General features: G+C 43.0%; 2 protein-coding genes across 2 annotated transcripts in view; both read left to right on the forward strand.

Annotated features, from left to right (window-relative positions):
• prdm16 (PR domain containing 16) overlaps positions 1-25,540 on the forward strand; it is a 151,216-nt gene that overhangs the window by 124,993 nt on the left and 683 nt on the right. Inside the window, exons 13-16 of the mRNA XM_048614876.1 lie at positions 1,953-2,195; positions 6,818-6,998; positions 24,781-24,978; positions 25,079-25,507. Coding sequence (XP_048470833.1) covers positions 1,953-2,195; positions 6,818-6,998; positions 24,781-24,978; positions 25,079-25,507 — 1,051 coding nt within the window. The remainder of the gene's footprint in view (positions 1-1,952; positions 2,196-6,817; positions 6,999-24,780; positions 24,979-25,078; positions 25,508-25,540) is intronic.
• The window catches only part of arhgef16 (Rho guanine nucleotide exchange factor (GEF) 16), a 41,344-nt gene continuing 36,255 nt past the window's right edge, over positions 20,452-25,540 (forward strand). Inside the window, exon 1 of the mRNA XM_048615063.1 lies at positions 20,452-20,545. The gene's annotated coding sequence lies outside the window, so the exon portion shown is untranslated. The remainder of the gene's footprint in view (positions 20,546-25,540) is intronic.

Genomic DNA, 25,540 nt, shown 5'->3' on the forward strand with positions numbered 1-25,540 from the left:
AGGTGTTTAATGGAATGGATAGGCCACCAGTCAAAGGGGGATGAGGATTGCTGGATCCTCTTACATCATTACAACTGAACTCATTCAGGCTGTGGAAATTGTTCCATCACAATCCTGACTTGGACATGGTGGAGGCTTAGCATTGTGCTGCTGCTAAGTGCTGTGAGCTAGAGCAATATAAGTTCTATTGACTGGGAACACTCCACGTGCATCAGCATTCCCTGGACCAGCAAGTCGGGGACATAAACCAGGGTTTCCATTTCTGGTCTTTATTCAAAACCTTCCAGTGGAAGCTGTGCTCAAACAAACATCAGATTCAGAACTGATGGGACTTGGAGGTGACCGTGGTTGAATAATCTATTGGCACTTATCCAGTCAAAGGGGGGGCCTTTGAGTGTACTTGTTTTCAAGAAGGAGGTCGACATAATTCTTGTGGCTAAAGGGATCAAGGGATATGAGGGGAGGTTGGGATTAGGTTATAAAGCTTGATGATCGAATGGTGGAGCAGGCTCGAATGGCCGACTGCAGCTCCTACCTTCTGTGATACCATTGTAATACTAGAAAGCTGCAGGCATCCAATGTCAGGAAACACCTTAAGATTGAGAGGGGAAACTGGGCCCAAAGCGAACTTACCTGATGTTTCCTTGTGAAGCGAAGTCCTGTAGAACTGGGCTTCTAGTCTCTGTTTACATCTGGTTTATGCCTGTCAGAAAAAGGGAAGTTTGTGTTGGGGCACGAAATATTCTCCTAACTTAAGAAGCGATTCGGAGTCAGGTATAGTACAATAAGCAGGAGAACAAAGCCCTCAGATTTGATGCATTACTGTGCCATAAACCCAACATCTAAGGCGTAGTATCCCTTACCACAGCACTATGTACGGTATACACACAACCACGTTGTGCCTGATGTCTCGTATACCTCCAACAGTGTGTTTTGCCTAATATGGCAATCCTTATGTTATCACATGTAACATGAGAAACTGAGCATCAGAATCAAGAATCCAACACGTATTTATTATAACAAACAATGATGTACAAATATTACATTCCTTAGGCATGTACTTATGTATCGGGGTAAAAATTAAGCTACATATACAGAGGAGTCTGGTCCAATAAAGAGTCATGCTTCAAGTGATCTGCAATTAGACAGAGTATGAGTCAGGAAGCTGCTGTGGAGAGAGAAGCAGAGTTAACATTTCAGATCAGTAATCTTTCATAAGACTTGGAAACTGTTTTCAAACAAGTGCAGAACCGAGAAAGGAGAGGAGGAATGAGCTAAAAAGGAAGGTCTGTGATCGCCTGGAAGGCAGGAGAGATTAAATGATAGAAGTGATGATGGTGCAAAACAAGATACTGAGACAACTAAACAAACAAAAAATAGAATCAGAGATAGTAGGAACTGCAGATGCTGGAGAATCCGAGACAACAAGGTGTAGAGCTGGATGAACACAGCAGGCCAAGCAGCATCATAGGAGCAGAAAGGCTGACGTTTCGGGCCTAGACCCTTCATCAGAAATGGGGGAGGGGAAGGGGGTTCTGAAATAAATAGGGAGAGAGTGGGAGGCGGATAGAGAAAAAAATAGGTTTGAAGGAACTTTGGCAAACAGTGGAAGTATCACTAGCAGCTGCTTTCTTGAGTATTACATTAAGCCTTTGAGTAGCTGGGTACCTCCCACATAGTTGAAATAGGACCTTGCAACCACCAGAGGGAGACAATCTTCATCTTATCAGACTGAGTTGTGTTGAAATGCAAATTTCAGAAGTCAAAATCTGATGTGTTCACCTACTAAACATGAACCATAAAGAAATAGAATCAGTTAACTTTTCCAGGTATCACCACAATGTGGTGAAGCTGCTGTACACTGAGCAGAAGCAAATGATGGAATAGGATGATCTGATTGACCCCGATCCCCAAAACCACTTCATTTTCGTTTTGCTCTGCCCCTACTTCAGGCATGAGACACAAGGTGGCCAACAAGAGCCTGATCATCCATTGACCAATCAGAAAGCAGAAGAGGCGGATGACGAGGATGAAGAGGAGGAACTTGAGGAAGACGATGATGAGGAGGATGAGAGCATGACAGAAAAATCCCAGGATGACCCTATTTCACCGAAGACTGATGCCAGAGCCCAGTTCAGAGAAAATGAAGAGGAACGTCACACCCCACTCACCTTGGGCTATGAGCAGGCTCACAGGTTTGTGAAATTCATAGATGTTATCTTCACATATTCCTTCTCACATCCTCATATCAAAAGCATGCTACCCACCCTAGGAATGGTTGGTTTAGCAGGTGTGGGTTGTGAGATACACAAGGTAATGGAGTGATCTCATACTCTGCTGGTTCTGTTTTCCTAGGAATCAAAGTGCCTGAATCATAAGTTACACTGGTTGGTTTCATTGCAGCACTCATATTGTAAACCTCATGTAAGAATACAGACTGGTGTTAGCCCATTTACACTGTGCTTAACCTACTAACTCATCCATGGAACAAGGTCAGAAGTCACATAACGCCAGGTTATAGTCCAACAGGGTTTATTTGAAATCACACAAGCTTTCGGAGTGCTGCCCCTTCATAAGGTGCAGTGAGCGAGCTGTGCACACAGAGCCAGAGTTTATAGGCAGAGAGGTCAAGGGCAAAGAGATCAAAAGATCATACAACTGGTGTGAGTGGGGTGTCAGATAGTAAGTCTCTGCAGGTGACCGGGAGTGTTAGACAGTGAGTCAAGTGTCAACAGCTGAATAACTAGTGAAGGGGTGACCAATAATCCGATTAAGTGAGGCAGAGAGATAATTACAAGGAATTAAAAATAAGGTGATGCTGGAGACAAACTAAAATCAGGACAGTAAGGAAGATGTTACAGATACAGAACTGCAGATGCCCCGAGGCATGGTATATTGGCGAGACCATGCAGATGCTACGACAACAGATGAATTGACACCACGCAACAATCACCAGACAGGAATGTTCCCTCCCAGTCGGGAAACACTTCAGCCGTCAAGGACATTCAGCCTCCGATCTTCAGGTAAGCGTCCTCCAAGGTGGCCTTCAAGATACACAACAACACAGAATCACCGAGCAGAAACTGATAGCCAAGTTCTGTACCCATGAAGACGGCTTCAACCGTGATCTTGGGTTCATGTCGTACTACATGTGACCCCACCATGCTGCTCTGTATCTGTAAAATCTTCGTTACTGTCCCAATTTGACAGCATCACCTTGATAAATTGTTATGATCTCTCTGCCTTAATTAGTTTGTACAGTTTTGAATTCAGCATGTGATTCCAGTCATTTAGTTTATCTCCAGCATCACCTTATTTTTAATTTTTTGTAATTATCTCTCTGCCTCGCTTATTCGGATTATAGGCCGTCCCTTCGCTGGTTATTCAGCTGTTGACACTTTACTCACCATCTAACACTCTTCGTCACCTTATTTTCTGACACTCCACTCAAACCAGTTGTATGATCATTTGATCTCTCTGCCCTTGATCTCTCTGCCTATAAACTCTGGCTCTGTGTGCTCAGCTCTCTCACTGCAGCTGACGAAGGGGCTGCGCTCCGAAAGCTTGTGTGATTTCAAAATAAACCTGTTGGACTATAACCTGGTGTTGTGTAATTTCTGACTTTGTCCACCCCAGTCCAACACCAGCACCTCCACATCATCTCATCCATGGAACTGCAAAGGTCTTCAGAGCACTCACACCACACTCTGAGGAACACTTTATTTCTAATCCTTTCAACGCCCATGATCAGCATCGTGCAGCAGTAAACATGTTACCGGGACTGGAGGGTTTGAGTATAAGGAGAGGCTGGATAGGATGGGACATTTTTTTCCCTGGAGCGTAGGAGGTTGAGGGGTGATCTTGCTGAAATGTATGAAATCATGAGAGGCACAGATAAGATGAATAGCCAAGGTAGGGGGTGTCCAAAACCAGAGGGCATCACTTTAAGGTGAGAAGGGAAAGATTTAAAAGGGGCCTGAGGGACAACTTTTTCTCACAGTGGGGGGAATGAACTACCAGAGGAAGTGGTAGATTCAAGTGCAGTTACAACAGTCAAAAGACATTTGGACAGGTACATGAATAAGAAAGGTTTAGAGGGATGAGGGTCAAATGCAGGCAAGTGGGACTAGTATAGTTTGAGAAACCCGGTCGGTATGGATGAGTTGGACCGAAGGGTCTATTTCCATGCTGTATGACTCTATTTCATGATGTCATGTCAAGTCCCTTTGTAATCAAGTCAGGGCCAGAGTGGTACCACTTCCAAATCTCAATCCAGCTAAACCCTAATCCCCTGTTTCTCCGCATTTTTTCAAATCTATGTTCCTGGTTTGTAAGCCCATGTTAGTGATAGAGGATGATTAAAATGGGAAGAGTGTTCTATTCCACAGCCGTGATATGTAATTTTCTGTTAAAAGCCCCTCACTCTTCACACGCACACATGCAAAAGTGGCAGCTCAGACTCTCAAACTGAAGATTCTGTACATCAGAAGCTATTGCAGAAGATTTCATGCCAAGCACGTCAAAATGTGACACATATATATATAGTTAAATTGGAATCTGCAGACTGTTTGTATCCTCTGTGGACTCCATTTTATGCCATCAAGACTAGAGATTTAAATTGGCCTGTCACAACTTTGTCTTAAAGATTAAGCACCAAGAGAGGCATCGTGGGGATTCTGTACTCTAGGGTTGATAGGAGATTGATGCAATCACAATTGCCTTTGCAATTTGTTTCCAATTTTGCTGAAACTAGTCTCTGAATTCTGCAGCATTATGCTCAGATAATTGTCTACTTGAAACCCAATCTAACCAAACACTTTTGATCTGCTTTCTGCTTTATAAAGAGATATAACCTTGTTTTTGACATGTTGCCACATTACATCCAAATCTCACAGTTCAGTATGTGACATTATCAGAGCTTTGAGGGGAAGATTCAATCTAACGTACGCCACACAGCCTGTCTCAGTCCGAATCAGGCAGAAGGAGGAATTTAATGCTACTCCACTGACATGTTTGGAGGTCTGGGGACTATTTGATTGTAAGGCAGGGTACAGGATAGGTATCCCACTGCCCAATTAAATCAGGGGGTTGGTGGTGAAGGTCTGTGAATGGCCCTCTTGCCTGGATGTTTAAGGATCCTTAAGGACCATAACTGTGTAATTTGTACCCCATTTAAGAGCATCATCCCATTTCCAAAAGGGGGTGTTAGTTACCACATGGGAAGCCTGGAAAAGCACACCCTGTTGAGCATGCTTGCTGGTTTCCTGGCTGTTGCCTTGCTCAAATAGACTCAGTGCCTTAATTAAGGGGCTCAGCATTGGGAAGGGAACGGGGTGGGTTTGGGAAGGAAGGTGAGTGGGTTCACACACCCGTCCCCCACCCCCCCAGAAAGTCCTTTCCCTTGCCCTCCTTTTCCTGCAATCCTCACTCCACCCATACTCACCTTTGGCCTAGGCTGTCTTGTTGGTTCTGGGCCTTCAATGGCTACATATTACCGGAAGCTGTCACCCTCTCTGGGGACAACGGAGACCTGTCAGTCTCTGATTAGCCAGCAGCTCATGGTGGAGGGGGGTGATATTTTTGCCCCTGCGACCCTTCTGTAGCCTGTGGGTGAGACCATTGTGACAAACTTTAAATTCCACCCAGAGTCCCAATGAGCCCAGGCCCTTCACTCAAAGTCACATAAATGAAACGATAAAATGAAATTCCAACGAATGCAATTACACCTACAATTATAATTCAAAAGTTAACTTTTGGTCATTCAAGCTACATGTGAAACTGATCACAGTTACTCCAATTCACCAGAAACCCAAAGGGCCTACTCAGGCACAATGTAGGAAAGGCCAAATCTGTCCCAAGTATAATTAACCAAATTACTTCTCAGGTACTTAACACTAATGGTGGAAATTGCACTCTTAGCCTTCCAGGGCCAAAGTTCAGTGATTTACTACTAAAATTTCCCAGATTGTTTCCCTACTTTTTCATTCAGTGCTCACCTTTTGGCTCTGGTACAAAAGAAAGCCCAGAGGGAAAATTCAGTTTAAAAAAAAAGTAATATTTGGAAACGAACATACTGCTTGTACTGGACCTTCATTTTAAAGTATACCAGACAAGTCAGGCCAGTGTGTCTCATTTGCCAAATGAACTGTATTTTTTCCTTCTGGGAGTGGAGAGTATTGTAAATCAAACCCCATTATTGACTGTCTTCTGTAAAGTGGCCTTAATGCAGATTGGCAACAAACTGAACACCTCCTTGGGGGCACTGTCACCTTAATCAAGGAAAGGCCCAAAACCATCTTTCAGGGAAACTGAGGATCGGCAATAAATGGATCTTGTCAACATTATTCACATCTTGAAAAGAAATAATGATTTCTTACATCACACAATTGTAAAATAGTGCCTAACTAAAGAAGTGATAGAAATTCTACACAAAGGTCACATACTGCATTCTGAGCCACGGGTGTAACAGTTTGGTATAACCTTCAGTTAGTATTTGGTATAACCTCCAGTATTTTGCCAGCGTGAACGTTTAACTTTTCAAAATGGACCAGCAACAGTAAAGACGCTCCTTTTGGTGTTTTGTTCACTGTGTGTGTCATCATGCTACAAACACCCCCATCCCATTCAAGCTTGGGTGACACCATTCACCGCACCCCCTTCTGTCGTCAGTCTGCCGTGTATGTGGATCGTGCTGTGCAACCCCTGCATGTGCATGCAAAGATTGAGCCAGCAGCGCTGACTCTGATTAGCGGAGTTGTGTGAGGTCAGAAGGGCTAACATGGGGTCACCTTCCCCCTCCCCCTGATCATTGGCACAGGTGTATTGCTGAGGATGAAGCTGGGCTGCTGGCCTTGGACCAGATAGCGAATTTCACAAAGGGGCTGGACCTGCGTAAGGCAGCAGAGGAGCAATACGAGGTGAAAGAGGCCGCAGTCTTTAATTCCACCTTAGACTCCGAAGCAATAAAAGAGACACTGTACAGGCAGGCTAAAACTCAGGTATGGTACTCTACAACAGAAACACACTCTTAGTGATGAGTGACATTTTTGACTATGTTGATTTCACAAAGATCAGTCTTGGTGGTAGAGTACACACACACGAACACACACACACACACAAACACACGAACACACACATACGTGCACATGCTCACACAAACAGCTGGACACACAAATACACACGTGCGCACACGCGCACACACAAACATGCACACATACGCGCGCACACACTCACACACAAACATGCACACACAAGCACCCACACACGCGCACACACACACACACATGCACACATACACGCAAGAACGTAGGGGTGCACACACAAACACACGCACTCACGCATACTTACACGGACATTTTTCTTGACCATGACTCACATGCCAATACTGATTAAAAGTTTGACTTCTTGAGTGTGATTGCAGCCAACATAAATGTTAGCCTCTAGAGTTACCAGCGATCATTTTGATTTGGATGTTGGAGTAAAATGGGCAATGTTGATTCCTGCCTATTACACATCTTTGCCAATTTTAGTTTCCAGTCACTTCAGTCAAAATGAAGATCTGAAGTGTACAGCAAACAGCTGCTTCGATGCAGATTGCCAAGTGATCCCAGCTCAGTAGTTTGCGACCACAATGTCTATAACACTCAGAAGAGAAAGTATTACAGCAGATCTGTGCAATTTGTCTGGACACTTTCCAAAGTAAAAGATATTGTAAAAATTGAGACTTACAGGTTGAATACAGAACGGTTGAACTATCAGTATATTGCACACTGTGACAAAGAAATATCACATATGCTATGTTGGAACAGTACCACATAAACCATGACAACAAACTATGTGGCATAGCATCATGATACATATGCAGTTACAGAACATTGATGTACACGGTGATGGAGTAGAATGGCATATAATGTGACAGAACAATATTGCATACACTGTAATAGGGCAGTACGACATATACTGGATGTAATAGTACAAGATACAATGTGACAGACCAAAACAACACACATTGAGGGAAGTGTACAGTTTACACAGTGGAACTGCAGAGTGATTATGACAGACTAATAGGATTTATACTATGACTGTCCTTCCTTTGAGAGGGAAAACTTGTCATTAATTATATTTTGAGCTTATAGATTTTGCTTTTATCTTTTGAATTCATTTTTAATGAAGGATGTAATTTACGTGGCTAAATGTTCTTCGGATGACCTTGTTTAACCTTGGGACTTCTGAAAATGGATTAAATACTTGTATCTCAATAATTGTTAATATATTTTAGCCTATTAGAGTCTTGGATTATAATATTTATAAATGGTAAAATATTTTAACTGAACTTGCAAAAATGAGCATAAACTTTGTTTACTCATTGTAATTAATTCCAGCAAGGTAATCTGAAATTGACCTAAGGAATCTTGGTCACTGTCCCTTGTGTTGGATAATCACAGCTTATGAGTTGACGGTCCATGGGGTTCCATGTCACTGGAACAGACTCAGATTTAGATAGTAACGTCTTTGGATAAAAGATGAGACAAAGGCATGCCTCAACATTTGTCTGCCTCTTACAAACTAACACACTAATACAGCTCTAGGTCTTACTGTAACTGAGAACATCTGTGTGGGACTCTGAGATTTTTCTTGGAAAAGTGCTTCATGAAAGTGTTCTTTTGTCAATTTGTTGTATCATCCCAGTAAATCATAGGGATTTACTGACAAAGGCTCAGTTGCCTTTCTCCATTATTGCCACCCAACTATACATAGAGTATTTATGAACCAAGGGAGATTAGAACTTCTCTCACTCTTCATATCCACATAGACCTTGGGTGAAATTTTAACTGAGACAAAGCCCACTCACATCTATAGTGTTAAGTCAGGCTCCTCGGGTCTAGATGATGGTATTCAAGTCTACAATCTTCAGTCGAACAGTTAAATAAATGGTTCCATCACCTGATAGGATACTAGACAAGGTTTCAACATGAGTCTGCTCTGAGTTAGTTGATCTCAGCCAGGATGTTAAGGAAGGTGAAGGGGCAAATTGACTGTGTTTCCTGCTCTTTGCTCACCCTCATTTGAGGACCACTGCAAGTTACCAACACAGGTTGGCAAAAGGCAGGATTGGGATAACCTGTCCAATTGGAATTTAATTTCTCTTTCCCACATCAACGCTCTCAATCTCAGCTCATTCATGGAAAATGATCAAGTGCAAAGGTACTGATAGGCAGTCTTTGTGCACAGACCTGTCCAGCAGAGAAGAGGAGCAACAAAAGGTTGGGGGAGCAATGAGGAAAAGAGGGCAAGTCTTAAAGCAACATTCACATATAGCCTTAAAATAATAGCACCGCCACTCTCCTCTCCAGTTGGAATAGCACTCAGTGTTTTATTACTGACAGAGTGAAGGGAGGCCAAAGAGCCAGGAGTTGATTTGCTCCATGTGTTCTGACAATCTGTTATTCGGCATTTCTGTACTTTCTCAGGGGTCGCCATGAATCTTGCACAGAAGTCTCAGATGGCACTTAGCACAATGCTGTCAGAAATTCATAGAATGACACAGCAGAAAAGAAGGTTGTTAGGTCCATTATGCCCGTGCTAGCTCTCTGAGGTTAAAATTACATTGTATAAAATGTTGTCATTTCAAAGATGTGCAATTAATGCTGTTTTTCTTTTATTCTCCACTCCTCCCCCAATTGGAAACTACAGACTTATGCCATGATGCTTTCATTCTCTGAGAATGCTTCCCTCCATCCGTCGTCCCAGAACTCTCTGGATGCTTGGCTGAACATAGCAGGAGCTACACCGGAGTCGGGTACCTTTCATCCAATCAACCACGTGTGAGAGAGATAGAGACAGAGAGAGAGAGAGAGAGAGAGCTCCAGCAAAGCGAGACGTGGGCCTGACCTAGCTGGGAAGGGCAGGGTTGATGTGAGGTAGGGGGCTACGGATGCTAGCATCGAAGAGGCGTGGCTGCTGAAAGCCCAGATACCTCCATCTCCCCTCCCTCCCTCCCCCCCCCACCTCCCCCTTCAGCTGACCTCAAGAGGCCTTACACACTTTCATTCCTTCGGTCGAAACTGAATGATGTTGCCGACCTTAAATTCCCGAAGATATTTATTCCTGTTATATAATTTTTGCACAAATATATAGTTGGGGCTGCAGCTTAAAATAAAGAAGTTAAGAATATTAATACACAGGGGCCAGTCAAGCTATGGGAGGAAGGAGATTCGTCCCTTGATAAAGGTATCCTGCTTGTTCATCTATATCCCATCTTACTTTGCATCATTGTATTCTATTATAATTTAAATTATTTGTAGAAATAAGCAGGGGAGTCAATTCTGCAATAATGAACATGTAAATAAATAGCCTGCATTCTGTCACCCTTCCTTCCCCATCCCCATTCGAAATCTCCCTCCTAGGCATTATTTCCATTCTATAACAAACAGTATTGTGTCTTGAACTCTTAGCTGTCACGAGAGTGATTTAAAAATATTAATATAATTACCTAGAGAAGGACCAAAAGTTGTGTAATGATGTTGTACAATAACTGTTAAATAGAGAGTCGCTTGTGCCAAACAACCTAGGGTGTCCTTCTAGCTGCAGATTCCCAGACAATCAAATTTGTTTTTTTTTGTTTATTTTATTTAGTCATAGGCTTTATTGAATTTCTTCCTGTCCATTAGTGTTTATGTCCTTGCTATTTATTCTTTAGACAATTTCCTTGCAGACACCCCGCTTCAAACAAAAAAAACCTCCAAAAATGTGAATTATATTTCTTTCTTTTTATCATAAACATTTTTGTGTGGCATGCAATGTGGAAGTGCCAAACCTTTGAGATGGGAGTTTGGTGGGGGTCAATTTGTTTTTTTGAACTCAGTATTTTATTTAAAAGATCTGATCCTATTGTTAGATTTAATTCTTTACAAGGAAACGAATGACAAGAACAAGAGGAGAATAGGCCTCAGCAGTTGTGGTTTCCATGGCAAATAATTATCAAGAAAAATTAAAAGAATAAAGAAACCTTTGCTTTGAAAAAGCTCCTGTAAATACGTGTGTGAAAGCCAGCAATTTCTTTTGTCCCCTGAAGTGACTCAAGTTAGTGCTGAATGATTCACTGATTCCTCTCAGTGACTGTGGAATCAGGTAATCAAGAAGGATACAGGTTCCATGCAATTATCACTTTGCACGATTGTCGGCATGTCCCTAGGGTTTTCTGTTTACTTTGTAATAAACCAAGCCAGCAGTGTAAATGCATTAAAAAAAACTCAAAAAACTTTTTTTTTGCTGTCTTGAACAGCCGCTTACTTGGATCAATTCTGTGGCTGTGACATTCCATACTTTTCTTTTGTAGGTGTTGTCATTATTCCCTCTTTCCAACAATGGTTCCATACACACTCTAGCTTTTCTTTAGCGACCGAGCAACAATCTGACATGGGTGAACCGAATCCTGCAACCTACCTTCTCAAGACAATCTTGCTTTCTAATAACTTTCCAAGCAGTTTGATGGTGCCTTCATGCATGTGCTGGGCAATATTACCTGCTAGGCTGTCCCAGCTCAAGGTGAGGTACAAATCTGATATTTCTTTTAAGAATCCATTTTTACTTCATTGGAAAACAGCTGCTTGGAGGTCATGAGCAATAGTCTAATAAGGAGACAATTTTATGCCTACAGTCTCATCCTCCAGCTTTTCCCTTGCTACAATGCAAGTGTGTTAATAAAGACCATTTAAATATATTTAATTTTCACCTTTCCTTGGCCATGAAATATCCAGTCCCTTCCCTGGAGAGCCATTTAGCAGATTAAGACAATTGTCTTTATACAGCTATTGAACTATTTGGTGAGAATAGACAATCATTAAATATTAACCACGCCACAGCGTAGAATTAAGTAAACTGATAGCAGCGTTGTCCTTGGTCAGTGTTTAAAGTACATGGAACAAAATAGCAGGTCGCCCTGTTCAACTTGAAAGTAATCTTCGGCCGCACAATCTTCATTAGTTTCAGATTCCCTTATGAAAATAACTCTGCCCAACAACCAGAACAAGAATCTTGAAGGCATTGAGCCAAGTAATATACTGTGAGCATTGTTTGCCCACAACTATCTCTCCCAAGTGGTCATCCTTCTCCTCAAGCCGAGACAGTGAAAATCTTCAAAGAGAAAACTGTACCTGATTCTGTCTAATACATGTCATGTCTATACACAAGCACTTTGAAGCAAAGATCATTGGGTGGGAATCAGGAGGAGCAACTTGGTCAAACGTATTTCCCCCTCAAAAGTCCAGGAATATGGAGATCAATTTTTGTTGCAAACTAACTTCTTAATTAACCTGAAGTCAAGGTGGGCAAGTGGGAAAGCTCACCTATGAGATTTACCAATGTTTTCATTTAGTTAAGAGCACTTTTATAATTTTAGAAAGACAAAGGACAAACAGACCCTCCTAAAAGGATCTGGTTTTTCAGAGGTTCATAATCTCAGGCGTACTCTGTGCATTACATTGCTTTTGAGTTGTTAGGTTACAACAGGCCTAGTCCACTTCTTCCATCTATTCCGCACTCAGCCTGCTCACAGCTTTACTGCTCACTTTCACCCCCATTCATGTGTTTACACTCTCCTTCCTTATCTCAACTTCCATTCCTCATCTTCCCCTTTAACTTCATCCCAACCATCATTGCTCACTCTTCATCCTCTTTCAGCATTCAAATTCTTTTTCCCAACCTCGATCCTTATCCCAACATCCATTCGCAACTCTTCACTCCCATTCCTCACCTTCACCATCAACTTTCCCAAGCTTGCTTCTTCTAATCTTGAGCACACGTTTACTTGAATAAAGAGCCGTACTTTGAGGTCTTGCTACAGTCTTATCTGATCAAAGTACCCTGTTTCAGAAATAGTAACTACAGCTTGATCTCTACAATTATTGGGAAATGTTTCAGACCAAACCATTGTCAAATCTGTTTTCAGTGAATGATTTTATTTTTGAAAGAAAGCATACAATCTGAATGCATCACAGCGTGGTATGGCAACTGCTGTTTAAAGACTGAAAGACGCTATAGAGTGTTGTGAACACAGCCCAGTCCATCACACAAACCAGCCTCCCCTCCACTGAATTCATCTATACTTCCCACTGCCACGGGGAATCAACCAGCATAATCCAAGACACCTCCCGCCCTGGTTATACTATCTTCCACCCTCTTCTGTCGGGCAGAAAATATGAAAGTTTGTATACACAAAAAAACAGATTAAAGACCAGCTTCTTCCCCGCTATTATCAGACTTTTGAATGGACATCTTTAATGGTAATGTTGATCTCTCTCTGCACCTTCTCAGCAGCTGTAACATTGTATCCTGCACTCTGTTCTGTTACCCTGATGCACTTGTATAGTACGATCTGCCTATAAAGCATGTGGGACAACACTTTTCACTGTACCTCGGTACACGTGACAGTAATAAATCAAATCAAAATTGGAGGCTGCTGGTCAGCCAGTTGGGGTGTTACACTTATTTCATCATCTGCCCCATTTAGTAATTTTCATGCAAGGCAACTAGCACTTAGAATGTGAGTCAGCACAAGCCAGAAAACATGAACAGGCTCAATGTTCCACCGCAGCTTACCTCATAAACAAATCATTCCTGTGACACTCAGGCTAATTCTTTTCTTACACTGGGGTGTTGGAACATAGGGAAGACGTACCTTAAGGATCCTATGATATGTCATCCACTGTGAACAGGATTAGAAATATTTGAGGGAGAGGGGAATGTGGCATTTGCTCACTGTCAGGCAAATACAGTGTTGCCTCACAACAAAATTAAGGTTTCCGCAGGGAATGAGCCCTGGACTTTACATCCCAAGGAAGACTGTAGCTCTCTCTTAAAACAAGGAAGAATGGTCTATTCTCCCACTTGAAAGAGGATGACCAAAAATAACTAGCCTTGAAGAAGAAAGGCCAAAATCCCACACATACAATGAGTTCTAGGTCTAACAGGCTGGTGTCTGATAAAATAGAGAAATACACCAGCAATAATAGTTACGCCTGAAAACTTTTCTTTTAGTGATTCACAGTACCAGTTACATTTTGATTTATTGAGGATACAATTGGCCTTTGGTGAAAATGGGATTTAGGCATTAGTCAGTTCACAGCATGTTGTCAAAGTGTAATAGTATAGTCACCACAGTCCCAGAGGGCTGCTCTTTCATGAGGAATAGACAACTGGTGGTGGTTTAACCTGCAGGCAAGGGTTGGTGTTGAGAACAGTGGGACCCTTCATGGCAACCTCAGCTGGTACAGGAAATGAAATCATGTTGTTGGTGTCACTCTGCACTGCAAACCAGCCATCCAAACAACTGAGCTGACCAACTCCCATTTTCACAGCATGTTGTACACTGTGCCTGACTTCTATTTCTATCGCCAAGTCCAATTTCACTCTCATCAGTTTGTTTTCACACTTGCAGATAGGGTGTCTTGTGCATTCCAAGATGATATGCAGTTAGCTTCTATGCTCCAGTTGCAGGGTAGTTTCTTTGGCTCTAATGTTAATATTAGTATCCTTAAGTCTGCAAGGTGGACCCTGGAAGGTAACTGTTCTACCTGCAAGGCCTGCTATTAGCAGACAATATATGTATATAGCACTTCAAGTTTATTTTGACCTGTAAGTAAGTGTTAGTCAATGGATGCATCCAGCCTGATGACTAAAAGAAGTCCCATTGATTTTGGGCAGCTTGGCCTCAATTAGTATTGCAATTTTTTAACAATGGTGTGATCTCATGTTGGAATCATTCTCATTTTGACTCTTAATACGTTGCTTAGAAGTTTCACTTTTTATAAAATGGTTTCCAATGTTAACCCCAAGGAGGACAGTTGGCACAGATGCACTAAGGAAAGATTAGAAAACTTTCCATGAAAATTCCACTGCTCTTAGAGTCAGGCATGTGTCAATCCCAGCACGATGCACTTGCAAATTCCTTGCACTGATGGCTGCATTAGGAAATGCCCAGTGATCAATAGGCAGTCTATTGCCATGGAAGTTCCAGGTATCCCTCTACTCATCCATCAAGTAGACCTTTGCCATTCATATGGGAAGAATTCTAATAAACACAGGGTCTGGAGCAATCATAAATGCAGTATGGTTAAGATTTCATGACACCCAGTGCACTAAGGATATCTTCCCTGGCATGGACGATCCCTGGTAACTCATATTCAGAATGAGATAGGCTCAGTGAGGTGTCTCACTGACATCCTCAAATTCTTTCTCAACTTTCCACCATCACTTTAGTGGCTACAAGATGGGAATGGAGAAGGACTTAAGGTGGTCTTGTCTTCTATTTCAGGGTCAAGGTTCGAAAGCAGTCCCCTAAACATGAGAAGCAGTCACAAGTTCTGTTGTTCCTTATTAGGTCACGTGATTTACAAATGTATTATTTCTTCTCTTTGATCATTTGAGCCCTGGTAGGTTCAACATGAAGGAAATAAAAAAGCTAAACTGTCTCCTCCCCCACCCCTATTCATCCCTCCCCAGATATGCCTCAATCTCTATTTATGTCCTAGCTTTGTCCTTACATGTCCCAACAAATCATTACGTGTTTTTTTTATTTCTATACATTTTAAACGGTGTAGTGTTTAAAAAAAATAGTCATTGTAAGTGGTTAGATTTCATTAACCAGAAAATGTTTAAGGATTACAATGATGGTGCTTGTTTCTTTTCTGTTTGGGTTGTATATTGCTTACAATATGTTTTAAACAAAAATCGTCTTCAACAAAAAAAATGGAAAAAAATTGGCTGTGCATGGCTTGTGTTTAGCTGTTGGTGTGTTTCTTGTGATGAAAATACTGTAGGGATGCACTTACTTGTATATGTGGTTAGGCATTGTCCAAAGTTAGGAGTCTTTAACTGCCCGTACAGAGCAGGGCGCTTTGTTAATAAGCTGAATAGTTTAACACAAAATAAAACATACACACACACATTCACACACACACATATACATACATAAATCTTTGCTTGTGGGAGAGACAAGAGTATAGGAAAATGAAAGTGAGTGATTCACAGAGAAAATAAATCCATTCATTTTGATGCTTGTGATACAGTTATTATCTGGAGAAATGAAAAAGAAAATCCAACCTGATTCCTATGTTTATGATGTAGAGTAGGAATGTATACCAAATGTAATCTTTCAAAATGCTACAATGAATTTATACACAAGATTGATATGCAATAAACCTGTGTGCTTTTTATATTAAAGGGTTTCAGTGTGTTTTTCTGGGGTTTCACAGCTCAGGCTGTCTGAGGCAGTTAAGGAGTTGTTAGGCACATAATCCAACTAGAGATTTCAATTTCCATTCCTTTGCCCCTTGTTGAGAGCTGCAACATCATCCAGAATGTTTCAATCTTAGATTCACTGAGCTGTGTTGGCCTCAGCAGTACAAATCAGCAAGGTCTCAGTGTATGACCTACATTTTTCCTTTGTTACCTTCACACTTGACCACTCCCATGTTTTCCAAGTCAACCTTCCATCTTCTACCCTACATAAACTTGAGCTCATTTAGAATTCTACTGTGAATACCCTAATAATCACTCTGTACACACAGACCAACATTGGCTCCTGGTCCATTCACACCACAATTTAAAACCTTCATCCTTGTTTTCAAATCGCTCCATGACTTTGACTCTTCCTAGCTCTGCAGGCTTTCCAACACTACAAGCTTTCAATGTCTCCTCACCTCTTCTGCATCGCTATTCTAATCACTTTAGTGTCTGTGGCAGCCCCTTCAACTAGACTCTGTAATTTCCTGATGAGATATTAATGCATCCCTAGTTCTCTTTCTCTTCCTGAAGATGTTCTTTAACACTCATTTTTTTGACCATATCTTTGGTTACCCGTCCTCCGCAAATTGCATACAGTATTGTTGAATGTTTGATCATGCTTCTGTGAAGCCACTGAGGATGTTTCACTATTATCAAAATGCTGTACGAACCCAAATTAAGTCACAGAGGTCGACAGCACTGCAAAAGGCCCTTCAGCCCATCAAGTATGTGCTGGTCAAAAACAACCACCTAACTACTTGAAACCCATTTGGCGTACATTGTCGAGGATTTCCCTTTGCAACAACAGCAACTAGACCCGAGATCCTCTCCATTCATAGTCATTGCAGGTCAACATTATAAAGGAAGAATTACATTCATATTACATCTATCATAACATTCCAATATTCCAAGTACTTTGACATGTAGACACTGTAGAAATCATGGCAGATAATTTGTGCAAACAAGGCCCTGTAAACAACAAGGAACTGACCAGATTATGTGCTTTACTGGTTTGGTCACTCTTCCCTTCAACAGTGTGTGAGAAGCTCAGAAACCTCTTTGTGAAAAACACTGAGGCAATTTATAAGCCAACTCTGAAGTTCCCACGAGCCTGCCAAAACTTCCTATCATGCAGCTAGAGACAAAAAAAACTGCAGATGCTGGAATCCAAGGGAGACAAACAGGAGGCTGGAAGAACACAGCAAGCTAGGCAGCATCTGGAGGAAAGGAGCAGTCAACATTTCGGGTATTACCCTTCTTCAGGACTGGATGTGGGGGTAGATGGTGCTGTGCAGATAAAGTGGGGGGAAGGGGTGGAGGTGGAATGGTGGTGATAGCTGGACACTGGTGGTAGGTACCACCTGGTTGGTCGATGGGAGGGATGAACCGGTTGGTGGCTGGAAGGGAGGGTCAGAGGGTGGAATGGAAGGGTGGAGGTGGGGATGAAAGGGGAGGCAGGGGATGGGTGGCAAAGTTATTTGAAATTGGAGAACTCAATGTTGAGTCCTCAAGGCTATAGGGTGTCCAAGTGGAAAGTAAGGTGCTATTCTTCAAATTTGCGTTCTGAGATGCTGCGACACTGGAGGAGGCCAAGGACGGAGGGAGGTAGAGTTCATCAACTTCACTAACAACTTCCAGTCTGCCCTCAAATTCTCTTGGTCTGTCTCAGACACCTCCCTGCCCTTCTTGACCTCTGCGTTTTCATTTCTGGTGACAGCTTACGTACGGACATTTACTATAAATGCACAGACTCCCATAGCTACCTAGACTACACCTCCTCCCACCCTGTATCCTGCAAAAACTCCATCCCATTTTCCCAGTTCCTCCGTCTCCATCGCATCTGCTCTGACAAGGAGACGTTCCACTCCTAAGCATCCTGGATGTCCGCCTTTTTCAAACAATGCTCTTTCAGCCCCCATCCCCCTTAAACCAGACAGTCCTCCACCATGCCTCTTCCATTCCCCGCTCTACAGCTATTAATCACCATCCCCCTTCCAAACATAAAAAAGATAGGGTCCCCCTCGTCCTCACTTTCCACCCCACCAGCCTCTGTATCCAATGTATCATCCTCAAACTTCCACCAACTCCAATTAGACCCTACCACCTGGAATATCTTCCACTCCCCACCCCTCTCTGCCTTCTGCAAGGACCATTCCCTTCGTTACTCCTTCGTGCGTGCCACACTCCCCACCAACCACTCCAACCCACCCACTACCTTCCACTGTAACCATAAAAGATGCAACACCTGCCCACATCCCGCCTCCCTCACCTCCATCCAGGGCCCTAAACAGCCCTTCTAAGTGAGACAGAGCTTCACCTGCATCTCCTCCAACCTAGTCTATTGCATCTGGTGCTCCCAATGTGGTCTTCTCTATGTTGGTGAGACCAAATGTAGACTAGGTGACCGTTTCACCAAGTATCCATGCCTGGCCCGTAACGGCCAACCTGACCTCCCAATTACCGCCCATTTCAACTCCCCGTCCCACTCCTCCTCTGACATGTCCGTCCTCCATTCTCTCAGCTCAGATATCCCAACACAAAAGTAATTTTTCCGTTGACAAGGAAATCTGAATCAGCAAATGAAAATTAAAACTACAATGGGCTTAAACTCTGTTTCTTTTAGTTCAATTAGAACTCTCTAGGATTTTCCCAGAAAGTCTAGGAAATAAAACTTAATCTCCTGGACCCTGCTACATGTGCAAGGGAGAAAAGTCGAAGGAGTAGTCAACAAACATGTTTCTACAACCTGTTTTATTTACTAGATATGAAAAGGTCCTGTTTAGCTAAGTCATTGGAATTGAATGGTCATGTGATGAAACCTTTGTGATCTAACCCAAATTAACAATCCTAAATTCAAAGCTGAGTTTAAGGCTGAGATATTGGATGACCTTTGCCAAAACTGCAGTGAGTACACTTGCATTTAATTTCATTTCCTCCACTCCACTAAGGTTCTTGAGTATTCACAGTCTCAACACTACCCTTTTGAAAACCCTCTGTTACCTCTCCCAGCTATCAAAATCCAAAGAACCTACCTTATTAACATTGCTTTCCATCACGTCCCTTAATTTTCCTGCTAAACCATTTAAAATCTCTTCTTCATTTTTGACATGGCTTGGAACATTTTTACTAAGTCCACTCTTTTCCAAAAATTCTGGTCACTCAAAAGCGTAGCTCAGAAGATATGCCCCACGGTGTCAAGATTTCTCCTTTGTCATAAAAGTACTTCCTCATCAGCTCTTAATTCTTTCAAAACCAATAGATTAAACACAGATCCTGCATCTGGGAAACACTTCTGTAATCTTCCACCTCCTTTGCAAGACTTAAAAAGATCCTGTCAGATATGATCATCCTCCAATTGCAACATCCATCATTTCTCAGCCTCCCTCTTTTCTCTCTTGCAATTATTTTTTATCTTTCTGTTGTATCATAACCAGAAGCCCTTTGGACTATTCCATTGCCATGTCTCCTAAGTTGTAATGAGTCTACACACTGTTTATTTCTCTCAGCGTCATCACTATCTGATCGAGACTTATTGCACCGTTTTCTACTCTTTCTCAGGATTCCAAAGTGTGGAATTCTTCTCCAAAATCTATAAACTTGACATCACCTAACCTAATTTACTTATTCTTCTTCCCATGTTGTTTTCCATCCTGTACTTTGTGCCCTAGCTCCTTCATCGAGGACTCTCAAGTTAACAGGAGAGCTCTAGCAACTCTGTTAAGTTGCTTAAGGCATTGAGTAAGGTATCGGGTTTGCTTAGACAGGACATTCGCTAGCGACCCCAGCTGCAAGTGTTCATGTGGTAACATTAGGTGGAAACCAAGATTCGATTAATTCATTATATCCCTCAGGTGAAGCCAATAGAATAGACAAGTGTCACCTGGTTCTGAGAATGGTGAGGTGCTCTGTTCAGTGCCTCAGTAAGAAACTCAGATCTTCCTAGAGAAGGGGAGAAAATCATCCAGAAAGGAAGGAAAAACCTTAAATTAAACATAACTTTAAGCCAGTTATTTAATTTGAGACTGTTTTTTCTTTATAACTGCAAGAGAGGGCACTATATCATGCACATACACACAATGATGAATGTGAGTCATCTCACTGGTACAGGCTGGCACCATTTACAATGCAGAAAAACGCCCATAAGTGGTGAAATATCTTGCCAGAGAACATTGTAAAAACTACTTACGTTAAAGATGAACTCTTCACTTCTATTTTCTGCCAAAGTGTCGTACTCCAGGGTTAAAATTGGAAAAAAGAGAAGGTACAAGAACTTTTTTAAATTCCCGAATCATTATTCTGTTGCTCCTTGAGGCAATGGTACAGCATTTCTCTTTATTCAGCAGGATAAGAGTTAAAATGATCAGTATTGTATTTGTTTTGTAATTGTGGGCAGTTCCTGTTTATTCAACATTTTATGGTGTCAACTTTGGCTTAGTGATAGCTTTCTCGTCTCTGGAATCTGAAGGTTGAAGATTTAGGCCCCACCCCAGATACAATTGCACAATCTGAGCAGACCGTGCGGGATAAGAGAGTGCTGCAATGCTGTTTTAAGGGCAAGATGTTAAAGCAGGGATCTTTTATCCCCACGGGTGGACATCACTATAGGAAGTGCAGGGGAGTTTTCCCTGGTGTTCTGACTTAGCATTCCTGCTGACACAAGCCACCTAGTAATGGATCACATCTCTGTTTGTCAGACTGGGTAAAAACAAGTTCTAATGTGACAATATTGTCAAATTCAAAAAGTAATCCATTGTCCATGAAGAGCTTTGGGATGTTTGGAGGATGTGGATGCTGCTTTCTAAACTTAAGACTTTCAAAAAATTCTGTTCCCGAAGAACTGCAGTCGGTCAATCAGATTAAACAGAACAACGCCACTGGTGCTACTTGGAGTGACTGGTTAAACAGGTTTTTCAGTTTGGCAGTAATTTCTTTTCTGGATTTGAAGTCCTGGTGCTGATAAATCAGACGGGGAATGGTGTGTAACCTGATACATTGCTGATATATTTTTATTCAGTGAATGCAAATCCAAGCCATCACTTCCTCATTTTCTGGGTTAATGACAATTATTCTGCCACAGTCTGAGGAGGGAACACTTCTCAATAACGTGCAGGACAGTTTATGCTCTCTTCACAAGTGCGTAATATTCTGAGGCCCGAGTGGTAGAGGTTGGTTGTATTGGGACAATTGGTTCGTCCTGAATCTGTTTAACAAGCTCCACTCTCAGTGTCTAGTTCAAACCCTGCCACTAAACAGATGGGGTTTGTCACAAGGTACCTGTGTTTTTACTTTTTTTAATACACGTTGCTGATATATAAAAGCTGTTTTCCATTGACAACGTGAGCCTGGAATAGCAATAGTTGACCGAAGACCTGCTCCAACAGAAGATGACTGATTCAATCAAAAAGCTGCTTGGCCCACTTTATTTTCTGCAGCTCCACTTTTACACAAGCAGGGCATGGTTGCAGTATGAAATATCACAGGATAGACTGCAGTTCCCTATCAAATCCAAAAGACAATGGACAGCAATGGGAACATAACTGGACCAAACCATCAGCCTCTGGATGACTGGAGACCAGCCACATCCTGAAACATATACATTGGGATTCCTACGATATTCTGATGCACCAATGAAGCAGGAATTGCTTGGGGAGTTTATGCTTCTGACAGACAATTCCCTGGCTCCACAGGACCCTCCATAAATGTCTCTGTCAGTTAAAATCAGAGACTTGGTAAAGTCCACCTTATTTACCTGGGTAGTCCCTAGCAAACGACAGATTATAATCACGTCAAACTCTAGCACAACTGTTCAACTGACAGAAATACAAACTGAAAGAACTGCAGATGCTGGAAATCAAACAAAAACAGAAATCACTGGAAAATCTCAGCAGGTCTGGCAGCATCTGTGGAGAGAAGGCAGAGTTAACGTTTCGAGTTCAGTGATCCTTATTCAGACCTGAAGGTAGATAGGAAAATGTTGGTTTATATGTAGAAGATAGGGTCGGGGGAGGGGGTAAGAAGTAAATGATAGGTGGGGATAGAGCCCAAAGAGAGAGAAGAACAGATGGACAGACAAAGGAGTGGATAATGGTCCATGTGGGAGAATTAATAAATAACAGTGGACAATTATTGGCTAACAATGGCTGGTGTAAATAGCAGACTCTATGATAACAGAGCCTGGTGTGTGAGGGGTTGGGGTAAGCCCATGTGAAGGTGACTCAAGTCCTAAAATTGTTGAACTCAATATTGAGCCCAAAAGGCTGCAGGGTCCCCAAGCAGAAAATGAGGTGTTGTTCTTCCAGCTTGCACTGAGCTATGGTGGAGCACTGCAGCAAGCCTGAGACAGAGATGTTGGTCAGGATAACCTTATTCAACTGACACCCTCTACCTCCCTACTGATCAGACCTGATTGTTCACTGAACCCCCTACATTGTCCAACTATCCTCAACTCCCACCTTACCCCTAACCCCATCGCCAGATCATCCACCTGACTCCATCCCCTAACCACTAACCACACACGCCAGTTGTCCTGCACAGCCTTTCTACTGACCATCCAAACCACTACTCCCCCTTACCATCTGAGCCCCACCTTTTGGCCTAGCCCCTACCAACCCCTGACGCCCTGATTACTCAACTGACTCAGTGACTCCATCCCTGACCCCCTCAACTAGACCCCAATAACCCCAACCCCTCTATACACCTTCACCGCGCACCCCCCAACCATCCAAGTCCCCTGACTACTCCCCAACCCACCCCTTGACCCTCTGGCATCACCGTGGACCTCCATCCCAACCCCAACCTGACACTCCAATTGCCCAGACAGTCCTGACTTGAGCTAAGTTGGCCTCACCACTCTGTTACCGCAGTACCCTATCCAGCAGTAACCTCACGCAGCACCCAGCCCTACCCAGCTGCCATTGCAGCCCACAATCCCACTGAGAATCTAGTTAAATGTCTCAAAGTTTTTCAGTGTGTTAGCGAATGAAGACTCGCGGAATACGTCCAACTACTACTGTAAAAAAGGTGTGGCTTGTCTTCCCAATGAACCAGCCTGCGTTGCGGAGAAAGACTCCAATATCACTCCACATCTCTGAAAAGCCTGGGGTTTGAAAGACACAGCCAGAAATACAGAGCCCAGTGAAGAAGCAAAAACAAAGGAGCAGCAATGGCAACATGTTGATTCCTGGACACAGAGGATTCAGGCCATTATCTCCAAATTCAACTCCCAACGCCATTCCCACTTGGAAACATTTTATTGCCCCTTCATTGTTAGCAGGTCAACATTTTAGCTACCTAGCAGCACCAGTGACACTGGCATGAGAGCTGCTGTCTCATCCAGGACTTTCCTGCACTTTCCATTAAGATCACAGCTATTCTTTTTCTTTATATCCAGAAGTGCTCTGACACACAACTGAACTTTTTGTTCCCCCATCACCAAATCACCTGTGGTATTTTTCTCACTTATTAACCACCACCAGTAACCATCTGTGTCTCCCAATTGGCTAATTTATATGCAAAGACCATTATTGCAGCTACCCAAGGCTGAAGGAGGTATATTGAGGACGAAATGAACATAGAGTTGGAAGCACTCTACCTCCTGTGGTGGCCACCTCTCTCTTAAAGGAATCGTGAGTATTAGTAGACACTGGGTGCTCCTTCTGCATGGACAGCTGGACATGAGTGTAGCTGTGGATTAGGGGCAGACAGTTAGATGGCAGAACAGGATTCACCACAATCAAGTCGAAGACAACAAATGCAGGCCCTGCCAGCAATGTTCACAATCCAAGAATGAATAATAAAGATTAACCTAGTCTGTTTGATCAGCACCCCGTTCACCACCTTAAACATTCACTGTCTCCGTCACCAACACACAGGAACAGCAGCGTGAAGCATCTGCGAGATGAATTGTAACAACTCGCCAAGCCTCGCTGCTCAGCACCTTCCAAACGCACCACCTAGAAGGACCAGATTCATAGAGGTACTGTCACATGTCAGCTCCCCTCCAAACCACTCTCCATTCTGTCTTGGAAATGCGTTGTGATTCCTTCACTGTCACTGGGCCATAATCCTGGATCGCCTGACTTCCATTCCAACAACTCCAGAGCACCATCTCCTTTCCAGGGCAGTTAGGGAATGGAAATAAAATGCTAGCCAAGCCAGCAATGTTGACATCCAATAACATAAATATTTGACTGTTTTTGGCTGAGTCTAAATCTGCACTGATAACAATGTAAGTACAGAGGTCCAATTAACTAGCTCCTTCTTGGACCATCAGGTCCACTCAGCGAATTGAACGAAAAACTGCTGCTTTCAAAGAAAGGTAGGTTTGAAAGGTACTGTTAGTATCCGCCGTGCACTGACACACTAAACTGGGATCTGCTGGTCACTGCAGGTCTACAGGTAGATATTGAGCTGGGAGCTGCTGGTTTACAGATAGATGTTGTGCTGGGAGCTGCTGGTTTTCAGGTAGATGTTGTGCTGGGATCTGCTGGTTTACAGGTAGATGTTGTGCTGGGATCTGCTGGTTTACAGGTAGACATTGGGCTTGGAGCTGCTGGTTTACAGGTAGAGGCCGGGCTGGGAGCTGCTGGTTTACAGGTAGATGTTGTACTGGGAGCTGCTGGTTTAGAGGTAGATGTTGGGCTTGGAGCTACTGGTTTACAGGTAGAGGCCAGGCTGGGAGCTGCTGGTTTACAGGTAGATGTTGTGCTGGGAGCTGCTGGTTTACTGGTAGATGTTGTGCTGGGATCTGCTAGTTTACAGGTAGACATTGGGCTTGGAGCTGCTGGTTTTACAGGTAGAGGCCAGGCTGGGAGCTGCTGGTTTACAGGTAGATGTTGTGCTGGGACCTGCTGGTTTACAGGTAGACTTTGGGCTTGGAGCTGCTGGTTTACAGGTAGAGGCCCGGCTGGGAGCTGTTGGTTTACAGGTAGATGTTGAGCTGGGAGCTGCTGGTTTTCAGGTAGATGTTGTGCGGGGAGCTGCTGGTTTACAGGTTGATGTTGAATTGGGAGCTGCTGGTTTACAGGTAGAGGACGGGCTGGTAGCTGCTGGTTTACAGGTAGATGTTGTGCTGCGAGCTGCTGATTTACAAGTAGGCGCCGGGCTGGGAGCTGCTGGTTTACAGGTAGATGTTGTGCTGGCAGCTGCTGGTTTACAGGTAGATGTTGAGCTGGGAGCTGTTGGTTTACAGGTAGATGTTGTGCTGGGAGCTGCTGGTTTACAGGTAGATGTTGAGCTGGGAGCTATTGGTTTACAT

Source organism: Rhincodon typus, chromosome 31, assembly GCF_021869965.1.
Source record: "Rhincodon typus isolate 14 chromosome 31, sRhiTyp1.1, whole genome shotgun sequence".
NCBI lineage: Eukaryota > Metazoa > Chordata > Chondrichthyes > Orectolobiformes > Rhincodontidae > Rhincodon > Rhincodon typus.